The sequence below is a fragment of the Gymnoscopelus braueri genome (assembly GCF_963280865.1).
Source record: "Gymnoscopelus braueri genome assembly, chromosome: 24".
NCBI lineage: Eukaryota > Metazoa > Chordata > Actinopteri > Myctophiformes > Myctophidae > Gymnoscopelus > Gymnoscopelus braueri.
Genome location: NC_137626.1, coordinates 32,844,858 through 32,863,013, shown reverse-complemented (window position 1 = coordinate 32,863,013; position 18,156 = coordinate 32,844,858). Strand labels below are relative to the sequence as shown.

The window sequence follows — 18,156 nt, the reverse complement described above, 5'->3', positions numbered from 1 at the left end:
TTAAGTACAGTACTTGAGTAAATGTACTTAGTTACTCTCCACAACTGACCCTTATGAAGTAGCTATATCATATAGCACACCAGTCATCGTAATGGACTTTTGTACAGGGCCACCATCCAGCAGCACCAGGCATATATAGCTGCAGTGGAATGGATATTTCATTTTTAATTCATTAATTAATCGATTTAATTAAATGTAATATTTAACAATTATTATAGCCTAGCAGTTATTTATGTTTCTAGATGCGTTTTATTATTTGATTTATGGCAATAACCGACTCATGAGTTCTTCAAACTGAACTGCACACTCTGTTCTGCACTAGCAACTCCCTGTGAGGGCTTGTAGATCTTCTTTTAAAACTCTTATCTATGCTATTTTCTGCGACACCGTCGTACGACGGAGTATAATTGTCAGGCTATTACGCACAGTGCGCAGGCGTGGCGTTTGGTCTGTAGCCATGGATCACACGACGGTGGTCTGGTCCGTCATGACCATCATGGATGAACTTCAACCTGGTATTTGCACTTTCTCCATTTACAGCCCATACATCTACATAGACGTTCAAAATTCAAATATAAAGTGCTTAATCTATGGCCATGGATGTTACAATTATGTTCGGTTTCTCAGAAGTACCCGTATATTCTGTATTTTTCAATGAAAAGACTTTTAATCCGATTGGTGGCCATTCTCTCATAGTTATAATGTATCAGAGTGCAATACACCTCCCAACCGATGGGGTCGTGCAGATGAAGGTCTATGGAGGCAATACGGAGAAAATGGCCACCGATTGGATTAAAATGCTTTTTATTGAACAACACGGAATATACGGGTAATATTGAGGCACCGTACATAATGGTAACATCCGTAGCCATGAGTTAAGCACTTTATATTTGAAATATGAACTTTAATGTAAGATGTACGGGCCGTAAATAGAGAAAGTGAAAACACCAGGTTGAAGTTCATCCATGACGGTCATGTCATGACAATCATGTTTCAGGGCTAGGTCGGTTGGTTGCTAGACGCTCCAGCGCACAGAGAGCGATCAAGCAAACACACACACAGCTTGTTGTGGGTGGATTGAACTTTTTTTGTCGAGCTTCGGATGGGTGAAGTAATTCATTTAATAACTAATTTGTAATGCCACTAGAGAGGCATGAAACCCCCCGATGTCCATGTTTAATGCTTTAAGTAAAAGTGTTATCAGAGAGATATTTATAAGACGATCTACTGCAAGTTTTGGTCTTTAGTGTTTTAGTTATCACAGCATGCTGCGGAGTTAACACTGTCTCGTGAGACACTGTCTCACTTACATACAGTAGTAATCATCTGTGTTATTAGGCGACTGTCTCAAGGGAGACAACCTGTCTTGAACATTGCTCTGTCTGCAGTCTGGAGGACACATCAGTTGGAATCTCTGCAGACGAGATGTCGCACAGGTAATCATTGCTGCTTATATTATGCACGTATGCAGTATATTTTAATTGTGTCCCTATCAGTGTCTCTCTTGTTGTTTAAGGCAGAGGTTCTCAAACTTTAAAATGCCAAGGAGGACCCCAACTCTGAGAGGTGCATACATGGAACCAAATGGATCCGTATAGGGACCATTTGGTTCCATTTGTGCAAATCTCACAGACCCGTATGGGTGTATTTCTTTTGGAATCCCCTCAAGGAACCCTGAGGGTCCCTGGACGGCTGGACCCCACACTTTGAGAACCAGTGGTTTAAAGTAACAGCCTGTTACTGATGTTGATTGTAGTCTTTGGAATACTGCCTAGATTCATACAGAATCTGTGTATAGCTTTTCAGGATGAAATATATATGGGTATAATTAAACTTTCTTTTTTTTCAAAGGAAGGGTTTGATGTTTTCCATCTTAATGTTTATTGGTAGATATAAGCCCACAGTCAAACACGACAACCTAATAGTTGTCTAATCCTCTGCTAATCCTCAAATATTCCACAATCCACTGACTGAGAGAACAAGAGAGAGGAGGAGATTGTGTCCACATGTGCTGCTGTGTTGTTGTTACCATAGTAACAGACAGGGGAATGCCTTTTGGGCTCATTGAATGCCATTTAGCACCAAGAGAAAAACACAGATTTGTTATAAAATAAGATGCCCGCAATTTGAATATAACATGATACTGTACAGCGTGGTTCTCAAAGAGGGGTCTGGGGACCCCCAGGGGTCCTTGTGGGGGTGGTACCAGGGTGACCTCAGCTAAATTTGTTAACACATTTTAACCGCTTTATCTATATTGTATATGTTGGCTATTCAAAAATAGCAGATATACAAGCTGAGTATTTTTGAAATATCTTGAAAGTGTTTGAATTTTTTTTAATTTTTAAACACAAATCTTCTCTTCTGGGGGGTCCCTGGCACAAAACATTTTGAGGTGGGGGTCCGCAGCCAAATATATATATATATATATATATATATATATATATACATTTGGGGGTCTCTGCACGAAAAAGTTTGAGAATTGCTGTACAGAACTTAATATATACTTTGAAAACATTTCACAGCTTAATTGACCAGTTAACCACATGATTAGATAAATGCATCAAATTAGTTAACCACATGAATCCTATAGAGTCCCAATTCTGGGCGAAAATCTGTGAATATTCGGTGAAAATAGCAGATCTACAAGGTCACAACGTATCGCAAACACGACGTGTCGTGAGCTTGTAGATCAGCTATTTTCGGCAAAGAGATTTGGTGCGGAGGGAAAAAAGGAGGAGGCCAAGTATAGCCCCTCCTGGGGACGCCAGTCCTCAAAGTATACAGGGGTTAAGTGGTTAATAAGAGGGTCCACTCTAAACATATTTAATATGCACATAATTATGAACTTCAGGTCATGGTGTTTTCCCCACAAGAGAAAGGTGACAGTTGGGCATGTGCTGGCACTGATTGGCTAGCTGACAAACTGACACTTTCTTCATGAAAAAAGTATTCTAGAAATAGTCGCTGTATTAATAAATAGCATAAAGTAACAGCCAAATGCTGACTGTGATTGATAAGCCTCCAACTACAGGTAGCCAGATCATGCTGAAGTCCTGTCCTAGTTTATACATTCTATTTGGCTTGGAAAATAATACAAGTAACTAGAGATGTACCGATACCATTTTCTCCTTCCAGATACCGATTCCGATACCCATAACTTAACTTGTGTATCGGTCGATACCAGTATAATGATCCGATACCAGTGTGCTAATTTAAAAAAAATCTAGGACAGTGGCTCTCAAAGTGGTGTCCAGGGACCATCTGGGTTCCTTGGGGGGTTTCCAAATAGACCCTTACAGGTCTGTGACTCTGAGAGTGTACAAATGGAAAAAAAAATGCGGTTCCATTTGAATGCATTCAGAGTCATGGGGGTCCTTGAAATTAAAAGGTTTGAGAACCACTGATCTAGGAATAAATACGACTTCCATTAATAACTGTTAATGTGCAGCTACAAGTTAGTACAATTATAATGTAAATAGTACAGTAAAGGTGGTTACACACCGGCGAATATACGCAAAATTCGGACTCGTTCCGAATAATTAAAAGACGCTTTTTCGCTCCGCGAAACTGGTGTGGAAGCTTGCATTGACTTTATAAGGTTTTTAAAAAAAACGTATTATTCGCATGAAAAAAATCGCCCTGGTGTGTAAGGACCTTCAGAGTATAAAATAGTCGTGCAACATCAACTGAAGCAATCAAAATATGACTGTAAATGAAATATCATCATACGGTAGCCTATGATAAATTACGTGGTATCTGATCGGCATTGACTGGCATAATGGCCGAAATGTATGGGGGCTGAAGTGGTTACTCACTGTATATATTTTGCAGTGTCGTTTGTCTGCTGGCTGCAGTGGTTGACGGATGCCAAAAGTTAGCCATTTGCACTACTTTACAAGCCTAATAAGTTTTCTTAAAAAGAACGGGACCTTAGAATGATGGCTGGCCCTACTTGCCAAAATGACTGGCTAGTTAGAGAGGCTTACCGGACACATTCAAAGTTTACCAGCGTTTGGCAGTTGACGTGTTAATTTCCCACTCTGTTTATGAACGTGTGACTATTTCTGGAGTCACTGCTTATTTCTCACAAAGCGATTCCTCAGAATTTTTTTAACATTTAAACCCTATACTTTGTTTACCGGAGTCCCCCAGGGGTCTATACTAGGCCCCCCCTCCTTTCCCCCCTCTACACTACATATCTTCGCCGAAAATAGCCTATCTACAAGCTCACGCATTGCGGCACGTCGAGCTTATATATCGGCTATTTTCGCTGGCCCTGAATGGCGGAATGGTCGGCACCAATACCTATTCGCCTCCAGTCAAATTCCAGTGACCTCGGAACGGTCGGCAGTGGCACCAGGACCAGGTATATCTGGCCACCGAGCGTTCCGAGAAAATATGTATTCCTATAGATAGAATGTTTAGTTTGTGTGGCTTATTTGCTTAAGTGAAGCTGGTTCATTGAGCCTATGCTATGTATGCTCACATTATTTGGAGTGTTGTAGCCACTCTATTTTGAGGATGCATAATAACATAAGCTTTTTATACCAAGTTCCGAGGTCGGCAAGTAGGCATTGGTCCAACCGTTCTTGTATTCCCCTGAATAGGAACACTATGGTATGCGGTTAATCACTTAGTCAGCAGGATCTGTGAATGTATGAATTTGTCTGGGTGTCAATGAATGGATGCATATTGACCACTTAAAAGTCAATATTGAGGGTACGTGAGTTGTCAATAGTGTAACTGGATGTTGTTACTCATAGGACTGACCGTGTACGCGTATTCATTCCCAATTTGAAGATCATTTTGTATTGTTCAAATATCTTTAGAATGTAAAGCTGTGTCTGTAGATCGTCTTTGTTAGAGTACATTTTCACGAGTAAAGGGAGATGGTTCTGTATAAAAACAAATTCACTCTTCATTTCCTGTCAGGTAAAAAGCCCTGTGTGATTTGTTGACCTAGCATTTCTTTGGGGTTCCAGTAGAGTGTCTCCCCCCCGATGGGATTCTTTGACATGGAGGCTTTGTTGCCGGGCACCAGTTGGGTTTCTGCTTAAATCCCACACACCATGTCTCCCTCCTCTCCTTTTGATTGTAAATGTCGTCGGCCAAAACTGCCCCCTCAGCCTCCTCCCTACTCCTCCCCCTTCCCCACCCACTATCGCCCACCACCACCCCATTCAAACTGCCCCTCCCCCCCCCATCCCCCGTGAACAAGTTACCCTGGTAGGCAATAAACAAAATGTGAGGTCAATGTAAATAGCTAATTGAAAAGCATGTTTGTACGGGATCAGTCTCAGATACAGTCATTGTCAAACAGTCAAACCTATTTCCATAATGATGTGTGCATATGCGTTACGTGTGAAAGAAGTGAGAAAGTAAAAATACATTAAATATATATATATAGAGAGAGATGATTGTGGGGGATGATAAATCAAAATGTAGGAAATATAGGACAAACAGAAACAAGCTAATCTTACTTGAAGTGTTTGTTTCCTTATTGTAATTGTAAAGTGACTTCTGACTGATTCTAAATCATTAAAGGATCACTTGAGCCGTTTTCAACCTATCTTCATAGAATTGGTCCTTACTAATGCTCATTATAATATGTTGCCATTTTTGCCTACCCCTTCTGTGTCTCAGAGGAGGGCTGTAAGACAGTTCAGAAACCCACCTACCAGTGACATCATCGATGGCGAATCCAAGCTAATAGAAACGGCAGGCTTTCTATTCCTGGAAAGTTATCATGCTATAATGGAAGCGTTAAAGGTTCTATGACATTCATTTTCACTTTTTTTTTTTTAATGTTTTTTTGGGGGTTTTATGACCTCAATTACACCCAAAAAATCTGAACTTTGAACATTCAGTGGATTTTCTGTGGTCTGGGGTTTTCTGAATAATTAGGCTGAAAAGTAATCTGAGCTTGGCCCTCGACAGTGAGGTCACAGCCGATTAATCCCGCCCACTCTCCTCCTCGCCCCTCCCCTATCCTTTCCTTTGGGGGGGGGGCGGAGCAGAGGCGATGATTGACAGGCAAAATCCCTCACCAGCGACACCCGCAGGCAAAGATTTCTTTTTTCATTGCAGTTGAAAAGGCTTTCGAAATGTGAGAGAAAAACACCTGCCATGGATCAACAGAGTGGAATTTTTTGTTAAAACTTTCTATACACGTTTGAAGGACCATGACAAAGACTTTTAATGTGTGGTAAAACTGAACGTCATGAAGAAAAAGAAAAGAAAATTGGGGATATGGGCTTCGGGCGGCACCTGTCAGTAGGGAGTGTTGGGCGGGAGGAGTAGGACAGAGGCTCTACGTCCTCCCAGTGGGGGCTCCTCACTGGCAGGTGAGTCAGTAGGATACAACAGCAGTGACAACACACAGATGTGTGTGGAGAAGAATTAATTGGCATAACAACTAAATTGGGGAGAAAAAAAGTAATAATGCATAGTAATACATGTACCCCTTACCCATAAGGGGGTACAGTTAATCATTTAATTATTCCTGTTTATTTTCACTAACATCAATATAGAATAGATATAAGTCTATTCTATATAAGTATAAGTAGATAAGTCACCCTCATTCATTTCTTTCCAGTTCATCGAAGACAGGTTAACAGATAGCATACAAACGTTGACTCACTGGCTTTACCTGGTGAAACCAGAGATTGTTGACACAGGTGATGGTGGGTGGTCCTTGCCCTTAGCAGGTGTGTAAGTCAGGGGGCGTTAAGTCTGTTTGAAGGTTTGGACCCACACACCACCTGCCAGAGGCTGTTGACAGACCAGTGCAAGGTGCACAGAGAAGGATTACAACGGCTGCTTCACCTTACTAGTTAAGGAGGAAGTATTTCCGTAAAAATGGGCATCTAGGTGGTAGGGCTCGGCAACTAACCGAACATGTATTGAAACCGATATTTAGAACCAATAACCGACTTAATCTTGCTTATGTAGGTTAATTGATTTATCGAGAAGAAGGTTTTTTTTATGATATCGTTGCTGTCGGGCAACTGTTGGACTAAAAATATTTTGTGCCAGGGACCCCAATACCAGATTTGTCACTTTTTTGAAGATTGTTTTGAAAATAGCATATCTACAAGCTCACAACGCGTCGCGCCGAGCTTGTAGATATGCTATTTTCAAATATCCGATGCATATAGGTTTAAAGCGCTCATGTGGCCTATAGTCGCTTCATTTGGGCTTGTTTTCGTAGGGTTGCTTATTTCTCTCTCAATCTGGCAACACTGTCCACAGCCCAAAGTGTTGTCAGCGACAAGAACCTCAGTGTGCACGGGGAATTGGCAGTGACTGAAAAAAATGCTTAACAGTTGTCAACAAATAAAGTATTTCATTAAAACTATTGGTAACAGAGGTTTGGAAACTTATGGAAAACAGAAAGTGGTCTGGAAAGTCACAAGAAGCTAATTGTTTTTGACAGGTTTTTGACATGAACAAGATCGGTATCTTGTTCATGTTTTCTTTTTTCTTTCCCCAACTGTTATACTCACTGCATTGCTGTTCTAGGAAAGATAATTGATTATCTCAGTGGGACTGCCTATTTAAATAAATTAAAAACCAGTACAATTATGTAATTTGTGTCTGTAAAATGTACTGTATGTCTGCTCTATTTCTATAAGATATTTATTTCAATGTCATATTTTCTTGTGTCATCATCATAGACTCTAGTCTACAATGACACAAAAACATTCATGCTCTATGACATAGAGTATGAATGTACCCACCCAATTCTGATTCCAATGTAATATAGCTAGAGTTATAGTTGCTATAGTTACAGCATAATGTGTAATGTAAAATAACTGGTAATCTACTGTCTGTGCGTATCGTGTTGTGACATGGACTGAGCTCATAAAAGCCACCCACACACGTTCACACTCTATCATCTTAAATCTAACACATTTAGACCACACTGTGTGTGTGTGTGTGTGTGTGTGTGTGTGTGTGTGTGTGTGTGTGTGTGTGTGTGTGTGTGTGTGTGTGTGTGTGTGTGTGTGTGTGTGTGTGTGTGTGTGTGTGTGTGTGTGTGTGTGTGTGTGTGTGTGTGTGTGTGTGTGTGTCTGTGTCTGTCTGTCTGTCTGTCTGTCTGTCTGTCTGTCTGTCTGTCTGTCTGTCTGTCTGTCTGTCTGCTGGTTTTCTAACCCACTGTTTCGCAACATAGGATCAGGAGGCCACCCTTTTGTACACTGTGAGTTAAACTAAAGGAGTAGTTCACCCAAAAATACTTATTTTCTATCAATTACACACCCCATGAAGCCTTGAATTCAGGGATACTTTTTTGTTTTTGACGCATTCCTAAGCGAATAATTTGATGACTGGCGGAGTCTCTGGTAGGAGACTTGCAGAGTCTCCTTTAAGTCTCTTACCGGAGACTCCGTCGGTCATCAAATTATTGGCTTAGAAATGCGACAAAAACAAAAGAATCTCCATGAAGGCTTCATGGGGTGTGTAATTGATAGAAAATAAGTCATTTTTGGGGATTGATTTATTGATTGGATACTTTATTAACAGTTTGCAAAAAAAAAGCACAGAGGTACAGTTCCATAAAAAAGGATGCTAAAAGGATAAGCCCAAGAGAGCACTATGGCTTGTTTCCATTGGGGTCCTGTAACTACTGAGTGAACTACTCCTTTAACACTGAGGGGTTTTACATTGTAGATTGGGGTCCCAGAGCAGAAAAAAAACAAACCAAAATAGGGGTCCGTGGCCTAATGCATATCAAACTGGGGATCCTTGAAATGAAATAGGTTGAGTCACTGAATAGACTAAAGACTACTGGAACCCCAATCTACACTGTGAAATCCTCAGTGTTCATTTAAGTCTGAGAGTGTACATATGGAACCCGCAAGGGTCCAATTTGGTTCCATTTTACAGACTCCGGAAGGGTCCATTACAGTACCACTGGTGGTCCTCAAACCTGATGTTGAGAAACAGTGTTCTATCCTACCTGGTAGTTGATTGCAGTGGTGTAAAGTAACTAAGTACATTTACTCAAGTACTGTACTTAAGTACAATTTTGAGGTATTTTTAATATACTGGAGTATTTCCAATTTTCAGTACTTTTACTTCTACTCCACTACATCTCAGAGGCAAATATCGTACTTTTCACTCCACTACAATTATTTGAAAACTTCAGTTACTAGTTACTTTGTAGATATAAATTATTATATTATAAAACATAAACATATATTAACCACTTCAGCCCTATTATATACAGAGCTTATTTGAAAATAGCCGATCTACAAGCTCACAACGTGTCGCTATGCGACACGTTGTGAGCTTCTGCAAACTTTTCAAACATTTTAGTACTTTTACTTTTGATACTTTAAGTATATTTTGATGCCAATACTTGTTAACTTTTACTCAAGTAACATTTTTATATTGTGGTATTGCTACTTTTACTTCTTATATACTGTAGGCTACTATAGGGTATACTATCTAATATACCCTCCTTTGCCTTAGCTCCTATGCCAGGATGTGGGCTGCCTGCCAGCGGGCGCTAGAGGATCTTCTGGTGGACGAGTTGCCCCCCGCGACCCCGCCACGGCCGCAGAGAGACCGCGTTCAGATCTTCCAGAGCCTCGCCACCTTCTACATCAAGTACCTCCAGATATTCCGCAGCCTGGAGGCCGTCTACGACCAGGTGGTCCACCCTCAGAAGAGACGCGTTGTCAGGTGCGTTGGTGGAAGAAGTACTCGGATATTTTACTTGAGTAAAAGTAGCAATACCACAATATTAAAATACTCTTGCTCAAGTAACATTTTGAATGCAGGCCTTTTACTTGTAACAAAGTACAAAAGTATTGGCATAAAAATATACTTAAAGTACCAAAAGTAAAAGTATAAAATGTTTGAAAATAGCAGATCTACAAGCTCGCAGATCGTCTATTTTCAAATAGTCTATGGCAGGGGTTTTCAACCGGTGGTCTGGATATTATATTGATATTATAGCTATTTTCTCCAGCTCCCTGTGGTGCATGAACCCCCCACCACTATTGTGTGGGGTGGGTCTATGATGGACCCACCACGCACAATAGTGGTGGTCCCCAGGTTGCTCTTAGTCAGGATGGTGGTCCCTGGGTCAAAATCAGTTGAAAACCCCTGGTCTATGGTATAAAATGGGCTAAAGTGGTTAATGTATGTTTTATAATATAATAATGTATATCTGCAAAGAAACTAGTAACTAAAGTTTTCAAATAATTGTAGTGGAGTAAAAGTACAATATTTTCCTCTGAGATGTAGTGGAGTAGAAGTAAAAGTATTGAACATTGGAAATACTCCAGCAAAGTAAAAATACCTCAACATTGTACTCAAGTACAGTACAGAGTAAATGTACTTAGTTACTTTACACCACTTGGTCAGGTGTGTGCTGGACGGGGTGATGGGTCGGCTGCTGGAGCTGAAGAACGAGATGGTGGAGCTGGAGCTGTCCGAGTTCCACTTCTTTGATGACATCCTACAAGACCTCAAGCTGACACCGGTGAGTGCTGCTTCTCCTTGTGACTGATGATCATCAATTAGATTGCTTGGGAGAAGCGATTAATCAGATGATTTTCTTAGACAACCAAGACTTTGTTAATTGATTTGTATTTGTATTTTTTTTATGGTTTATTTCCATACACATCTCTTGTAAACTTTAGATATAACCCTTTAGTTCTGCCAGTTTATAACTTTCAATAGCCAGTTGTCATTGTGAAATCAACGTGACGATTTCTCAACCTGACCAACCTGAAAAGGCTGCTCTCTGCATGATTTAATGCTGCAAAAACTATTTTAAATATTTGTTGATTAAATGAAATAATCATAGATGACAAATTCCTATGACTTTTAGTCTACTAAGAACTTCTCTAGTCGAGTACAACCATAGTTGATTGATTTAATGAATCATTCATAATTTTAAATAACTATAATACCACTTAATTTTCATGATGTATCACTGAACAGCTAAGCTAAACATAGGGTGCACTTGTAGATAACCACCTTTGACAACATAAATGCAATGTTCCTGGTTCGATTCCAGCTGGAGACCTGTGTTGCATATCTTTCTCCCTCACTGTAATTTCCTGTCTCTCTGCGCTGTCCTGTATGTCCCGTGTGAGTAGAATCAAATAACCGAAAAAAAGAAATCTAGGCATTGCTTTAATTAAAGCAATTAAAGGCCATGCAAATTTTCAAGTTGAAATTGGCACAATAGCAGTGTTTCTTGGCTCTGAGTGGTCCTATTTGCTGCTTTCAATAAGCTTCTTTTTAATTTCCTGTGATGTTCATGTTCATGTTATTTGAGTGTCTCCTCCTCAGGAATGAATTGGCCTTGCGTACGCAGACATTGCAAGCATCCATCATGGCTGCTATTGCCAGAGAGAGGGCTGCGAAAGGGACTTTTTTGCCCCAGCTTGTATCATAGGCAGAACTCTAAACCAGCAATGTCCCTAACTCTCTAACCCAAATATTTATTGGGACAGTACACAGCCTGGGAGTAAGCACTGCCTGAGAGGTTCCATTCAGGACAAGAAGTTCATTAACCAAGATAACAGAGGTCGCACCCATAAACACTTGAGGCTCTAGCAGCAAGGCTAGCCCGGGATGAACTTATGGTGCAGTTTTCTGATCTGATCGAGCAAGAATCAGTAGATACTGTAGGGCCAAGGTCTGTGCTCCCAAACATTATGCCCCTCGGACACCAGGGGTGTCATAGTGGTAGGGCCTATACCGCTTCAAACATGTAGTCCTATGACTCCAGCAAATTTTTTATTACAAAGCCTAAAAGGCCAAACAGAAATACAATTTTGATTCATATATGTTCCAATGTTCAAAGCCAAAAACACAATTAAATCACAATTATTCATAAACTTAAACTTTTGTAATCGTGACAGCCCCATGTGAGACATGAATAACCTCCCATGCACTTATCTGATGACGTTGTTGTTGTTGTTGCAGGGTGACCTTGAAATACCCATCCCGCGGTGGTATTTGAGAGAACGGATGCAAGTACTGAGAGACAGAGAGAAGATGCTTGCTCACATTCTGGCCAAAGGAGGTCTCGTTGAACAAGAGCCGGTGAGAAATGACACAGATTAGACCTTCTCCGCGGCCCGTCTATGAAGCATAATGACATTACGGTCACAGATTTTAGACGTTCTGCACAGTCTGTCTATGAAGTATAATCGCGTTACGATCACAAGCTGAGATCACAGATTTTATTAGTTATATCATTTTCCAAACACAAGGACAGAGTTTGGTGAAAGTGCCTTCAGCTGTATGCTGCAACATCATCCTGGAATAATCTGCGAAGGGACCCGAAAGCTGACCATTTCATACCAACTAACTGATGATTTTAAGTGATTTTAAGACCCAGACTGGAGCACTTTTGACCTCAGAATGTACATGTTTCTAGGTTGCACTGTGCTCAGAGTTCACATATGAATGGCCCTCATACACTTAAAGGAGAATTCCGGACAAATTAAGTGTTATCTTTCATGTCTCGTTACTCACCTAGCGACGTAAAAAGTGGCGTTCTTTTTTTCCATATATTCCCCTGTCGTCATTTTTTAAACACCCTCCGTTGTTATAATGGGAGCGCGTGGGGTAGTGAAGTTCGTCTATTATAACCGACGCAATGTTATTTTTGGCGAACGATTTAACACTGGTTGCTTGTTTCCAGAATCTGGCAACACGAGTTGCCAGGTTCTGGAAAGAAACAAGCATCCAGTGTTAAATCGTTCGCCATTAACGGCAGGCTCGCAGGAATTTTCAGCGCATGTTTGACTATCATGAGACTCTACAATGAATCGTAGTAGAGAAAAAAATAACATTGCGTCGGTTATAATAGACGAACTTCACTACCCCACGCGCTCCCATTATAACAACGGAGGGTGTTTAAAAAATGACGACAGGGGAATATATGGAAAAAAAGAACGCCACTTTTTACGTCGCTAGGTGAGTAACGAGACATGAAAGATAACACTTAATTTGTCCGGAATTCTCCTTTAAAACCCAGACTGAAGCACTGTTAACCACAGAATGTACTTGTTTCTAAACAGTCAGAGTCAGAGTTCACATATAAATGACCTTCATACACTTAAATGTATTAACCACTGAAGTATGTTCTTTTCATTGCTGTTCTGTTACATCCATTGATATGTTATATATGTTATTTGTGTCCTCTAGTCTATAGTGGGGGTAATTTATGAAATACGGCCTTCTTGGCCAGGACTCACTTGATGTAAATCATTATGTCTCTGGTTAAATAAAGGATAAAAAAGGTAATATATTATTTAAAGCAGCACTATGTAACTTTCCTCTTCTACACCGGATTTGAACCTGGTTTCCTGTGCAAGTGCTGAAGTTTTTACCGTTGAGCTAATAGAGCCTGCCTGCTTGCTCAGGGGATGCATACATTGAATCTTGACCATCAGGTCAAAATTCGTGTCAGATCTTGTGTCTCAATAGAAGAGCAGGGAAACAAAATACAACCACCCCAATTAAGTTATATTGTGTTATACTCTACAACAGGGGTCTTCCACGTTTTCAGTCCAAGGACCCCCTAGCTGAAAGAGAGATGAAGCAGGGACCCCCATTACATACATAGTGTATTTTGGCTAAGGTTCTCCTCAGAATAGGGATGCTGGGTTGAAGTGGCTAATGTAAAAATCACACTAAGATTGGGCGAACCCCCCCGTAGTAACTCTGAGGACCCCCTAGGGGTCCCGGACCCCCTGTTGAAGACCCCTGCTCTACCATATAGATTGGAAAAAATTACATTTTATTCGTAAAACAAAAGTTACATACAGTAGTGTTCCTTTAACAAGCACAACATAGTACAAAATACGTACAGGAATGAGACCTGTATCAGTCTCTCTCTCTCTCTCTCTCTCTATGAAGCAATACCGTGTGTATAAAATGTGTCTTGTTTTGTGTGGCCCAGATCTCGTCCGTACGGACCATGTGCCTCGAGGAGGCTGTGCGAATCCTGCAGGTTTGTGAGCGGGCGCGCCAGGGTCGCCTGAGGGCCAAATTCATGAAGGAGATCCAGCGGGCAGCGAAAGAGGCACTGGTGGGCGCGTGCCGCCGCGCCACGACCACAATGACCCCTGACCAGGCTGCGACACGCATCCAGAAGGTAAGGGAGGGACAAATGCGGGTTTTAACCTGGCATATGACAGGAAAGCATCTGTGTCATTTCATACTTTGGCTATTCAAAAATAGCAGATATACAAGCTCATAGCGCGTCACTTCGTGCCGCGCTATGAGCTTGTAGATCTGCTATTTTGAACATTTTGAACTCAAATCTCTGCTTCGGGGGGGGGGGGGGTCCCCCAGAAATATCCTGGGGACAGAAAATATCCTGGGGGTCCCCCATCTAAAAATATTTTGAGATGGGGGTCCGCGGCCAAATACATATAATTTTGTCGGTCCTTGACATGAAAAAGTTTGAGAACCACTGATATTATAGCAACAGGTTTTTTTTCAGAAAACTAGAAGAAGGATTTAGAAGACATTTGTAGAATCGGCCTCAGGTCTTAATGGGTTAATTCACACACACAACTAAACTTATTCAGGTACCACATCAAAAATATTAAATTACAAATAATTAATAGTAATTTAATTGTTTTGTTGTAAAGCGACTTTGAGTACCAAGAAAAAACGCTATTTAAATTGGATGTATTATTATTATTATTATTATTATTAATCATCATCGAAGTTCAGAATATCCAACAACCTTCTTACACCACATGATTATTATTCTAATAATTAAAATGTAATCTTATGATGAGATATCTTCAGATAATTTAATCAACATATCTCATAACAAAGAGGCATTGATGCGATGGTGACCCTGTAATGTGAGGCCCACTGCTGTTATCATCTACTCATCACCTGTCAACCGCCATATCAAGACCAACAGAGATTGTTATTAGTTAGTGCCATAGATCCAAATACAAACCACCTACACTCATTAATTTGGGTCAGGGGTGGCATAGAGGTTACTGCTGGTGAAGCAGGGCCGTGCACAATAAGTGCATTCATGCTCGGTGCATGTACTCTGGGTAAATGAAGGTTTTTATCAGTGGTGGAAAAAATACTCAAATGTTTTACCTTAGTAAAAGTATCGATACTGCAGTGTAGAAGTACTCTGTTACAAGTAAAAGTCCGGAATCAAAAATTTACTTGAGTAAAAGTACAAAAGCATTGGTATCAAAATGTATTTAAAGTACCAAAAGTAAAAGTACTAAAATGTTACCTAGTCTAGTCTATTCTATTTCTGGTCTAGTCTATTTTCTAGTCTAGTCTATTTTCAAATAGACTAGTTATAAGATGATTTAGTCGACTAAAATGATTTTTTGCGGACCTTGATGGTGTCGTAATGGCTGATTTTACACGTGGTTGCATGCTGAAAATAGCCGATCTACAAGCTCACGCGCGACGCGTTGTGAGCTTGTAGATCTGCTATTTTCAGAGCGCAACACCCCAGCGCAACCTAACATAAAATGACTTGTCTTTTAGTTCTACTGGATCTCTTCTCCAGTCTTCCCTAACATTTTAGTCTAGTTTTTATTTGTTGACGAAATTGTCAATATATTTAGTATTAGTCGTAGCTTAGTTTTTATTTCGTTTTAATTTTGTTTTCGTCAGTGAAAAAAGGTAGTTGATGAAAATTTTTCGTCATAGTTTTAGTCGACGAAATCAACACTGCGTCAGTCACCCCTGCAAAATGATAATAAATCGTGCAGACCCAGTCGTGTGCTCTAGTGTTTTATTTGGTTTAATAGTCTCTTCTGAATTGCCCAGGTATTTTTCTTCTTATTCAAGTTGTCCCTGTTGAGCACCCTTCTACCTTTTAACTGGCTGGACTTCTCTTTGTGACTATACATACATACACGTATGTGTTTGGGCAAGTATTTGTGGACATACATGCATGCATGCACTAACTATGCAGATTTAGCAGAGTGGCTCTGAGCTCTGAGCAAAAGCCTACCCGGCCAAGGGGGAATTCCCTTTAGGCTAGTGGACAAGATGTTGGCTTATCCACGGGTTCGAATCTTGGGTGTTATAGACAGACATATATTAAGACCCATATATATTGTATAAACACAGACAACCCCATATATTGTATAAACGAAAACAACACTTTTGAGGACTGTTCGAACAAAGTTGTAAACCCCTATTATGAGGTCTGATTGACAGTTTTGACTCACCATTAGACTCAATTTGCTTGTGTTTGAGATGACAACTACCTCTATTTATTTTTATGAACCTGCTACATATAACAGGGTTGGCAGCTTTTTGTGCCCTGGATTTCCACAGGGAAACGCTTGTGCTTGTGGACCTGCAATAAGTTTATTTAAAGGTCCTTGAAATCTGGTTCCAAGGAATAAGTGTCGACCAATACTGCCCGTTTTTAATTACAGTTGTTTCAGTATCCCATTTTTTTCCAGACTCTGGATTTGACCAGCTGTAACTCATCTGATCGCTTAGCTGCCAAAGAGATTTAAGAGCTGGTAATCCCGGTGTGTTTTAGCTTGTAGTGTGACTGGGACCAAATTCACAACAGCACGTCAGTAGCACTGTGTTGTGATAGAGAAGGTTTGACGTCATGTCTGGACTTTTAGCACTTTGCTGAGAATGTCAATGGACCCCATTCACAGCAGTTCATTATGTTCTGTTTTGGCTGAAAGGGAAGCTTTCACTTTGGTATGTAATAATAAGTACATATAAAGTGGTTTGTTTTTCGGAAACGTTTGGTTTGAATCTAGGGCTTATCTTTTTGGGGTGTTTTGTTGTAAAAGTGTGTGCTTAAAGGAGTAGTTTAACCCAAGAAATTACGTATTTTCTATCAATTACACACCCCATGAAGCCTTGAATTCATGGACATTTCTTTTTGTTATTGTCGCATTCCTAAGCCAATAATTTGAATTTCAAATTATTGGCTTAGGAATGTGACTAAAACAAAAAAATCTTCATGAATTCAAGGCTTCAATCCTCCAGCTATGTGAAAAAAAAAAACTTGATCACAAAACAAATGAATTCAAGGCTTCATGGAGTGTGTAATTGATAGAAAATAAGATTTGTTTTGGGTGAACTACTCCTTTAAGTGTTGCATGATATCATATCTATGTAACTACCGTTGCAGTGCACCTCACAAGAATAACGTACTCCTCACAATAAGAAAGTCACTTTAGGAGCAAGCAGTTCCCGAGCGTTGCCCCATAGGTCAGGAGCCTTTCTCCTGTTTCTGTAGCATGAGGCAGCTTGATGTACCCCCTGGACATGACGTTAGCATGTCGCAGGGACTTACCCCCAATTGATGCAGAGTGCCGAGCAGGGAGGCATTGGTACCATTTTTATAGTCTTTGGTACTGTAGACCTCGGCCAGGGATTGAACTCGTACCTCCCATTCTCAGGGCGGAGGCACGCTAACCACAAGGCCAGTGTGCGGTCACACTATCACGATTAACATTAATGTTGCCCCGCAGCTTGTGTCTGAGTAGGATGCCTTGACATATACCATTCACTTAACAGTGTTGGTCTTATCTGTAGTTGGCTGGCCCATTGTCTTGCTTCTTTGTGGAGTATGATATCATCCAGATTGCAGATCTACAAGCTCACAACATGAGCTAGGCATCTCTCTGCTGGAACTTTGAGTCCAACACACACCGATGAGAGTAGTGTAAAGAGAGGTTATTGTTGCAAAATGATCCATACAGGCATTGTCTTATAGTAACATTAACATTCGAAGAAGAAAAACATATTTTGAAACTATTTCTAATTTGCTGGACGGTGCAATGGAAAGAGACAGGGACAAACCGTAGACAGGACATTAGTTACAGTATGTGCACAGACTAGTTTGAACCACCAGGGTGCCAGTCTATTTTTATTTAAAATTCTGTATTTGGGTCTGCTAAATTAACTGATTATTGGTTCCAGTATTTGCCTTTGTGTCAAAATAGAAAAGAAAAAATATTTTTAAGACCTGAGGCCGATTTTACAAATGTCTAAATCCTAAGTTTTCTGAAAAACGTTTGTCGCTATATCAGTGGTGCTCTAACGTTTTCATGTCAAGGATATGTATTTGGCCACGGACCCGCATGTCAAAAGATTCTTCCAGGGACCCCCAGAAGCAAAGATTTGAGTAAAACATTT

General features: G+C 40.4%; 1 protein-coding gene across 1 annotated transcript in view; it reads left to right on the top strand.

The window, feature by feature from the left end:
• The window catches only part of drc11 (dynein regulatory complex subunit 11), a gene marked incomplete at its 5' end in the record, with an annotated part of 137,972 nt that overhangs the window by 16,937 nt on the left and 102,879 nt on the right, over positions 1 to 18,156 (top strand). Inside the window, 4 exons of the mRNA XM_080422482.1 lie at positions 9,478 to 9,690; positions 10,378 to 10,495; positions 11,953 to 12,072; positions 13,940 to 14,134. Coding sequence (XP_080278608.1) covers positions 9,478 to 9,690; positions 10,378 to 10,495; positions 11,953 to 12,072; positions 13,940 to 14,134 — 646 coding nt within the window. The remainder of the gene's footprint in view (positions 1 to 9,477; positions 9,691 to 10,377; positions 10,496 to 11,952; positions 12,073 to 13,939; positions 14,135 to 18,156) is intronic.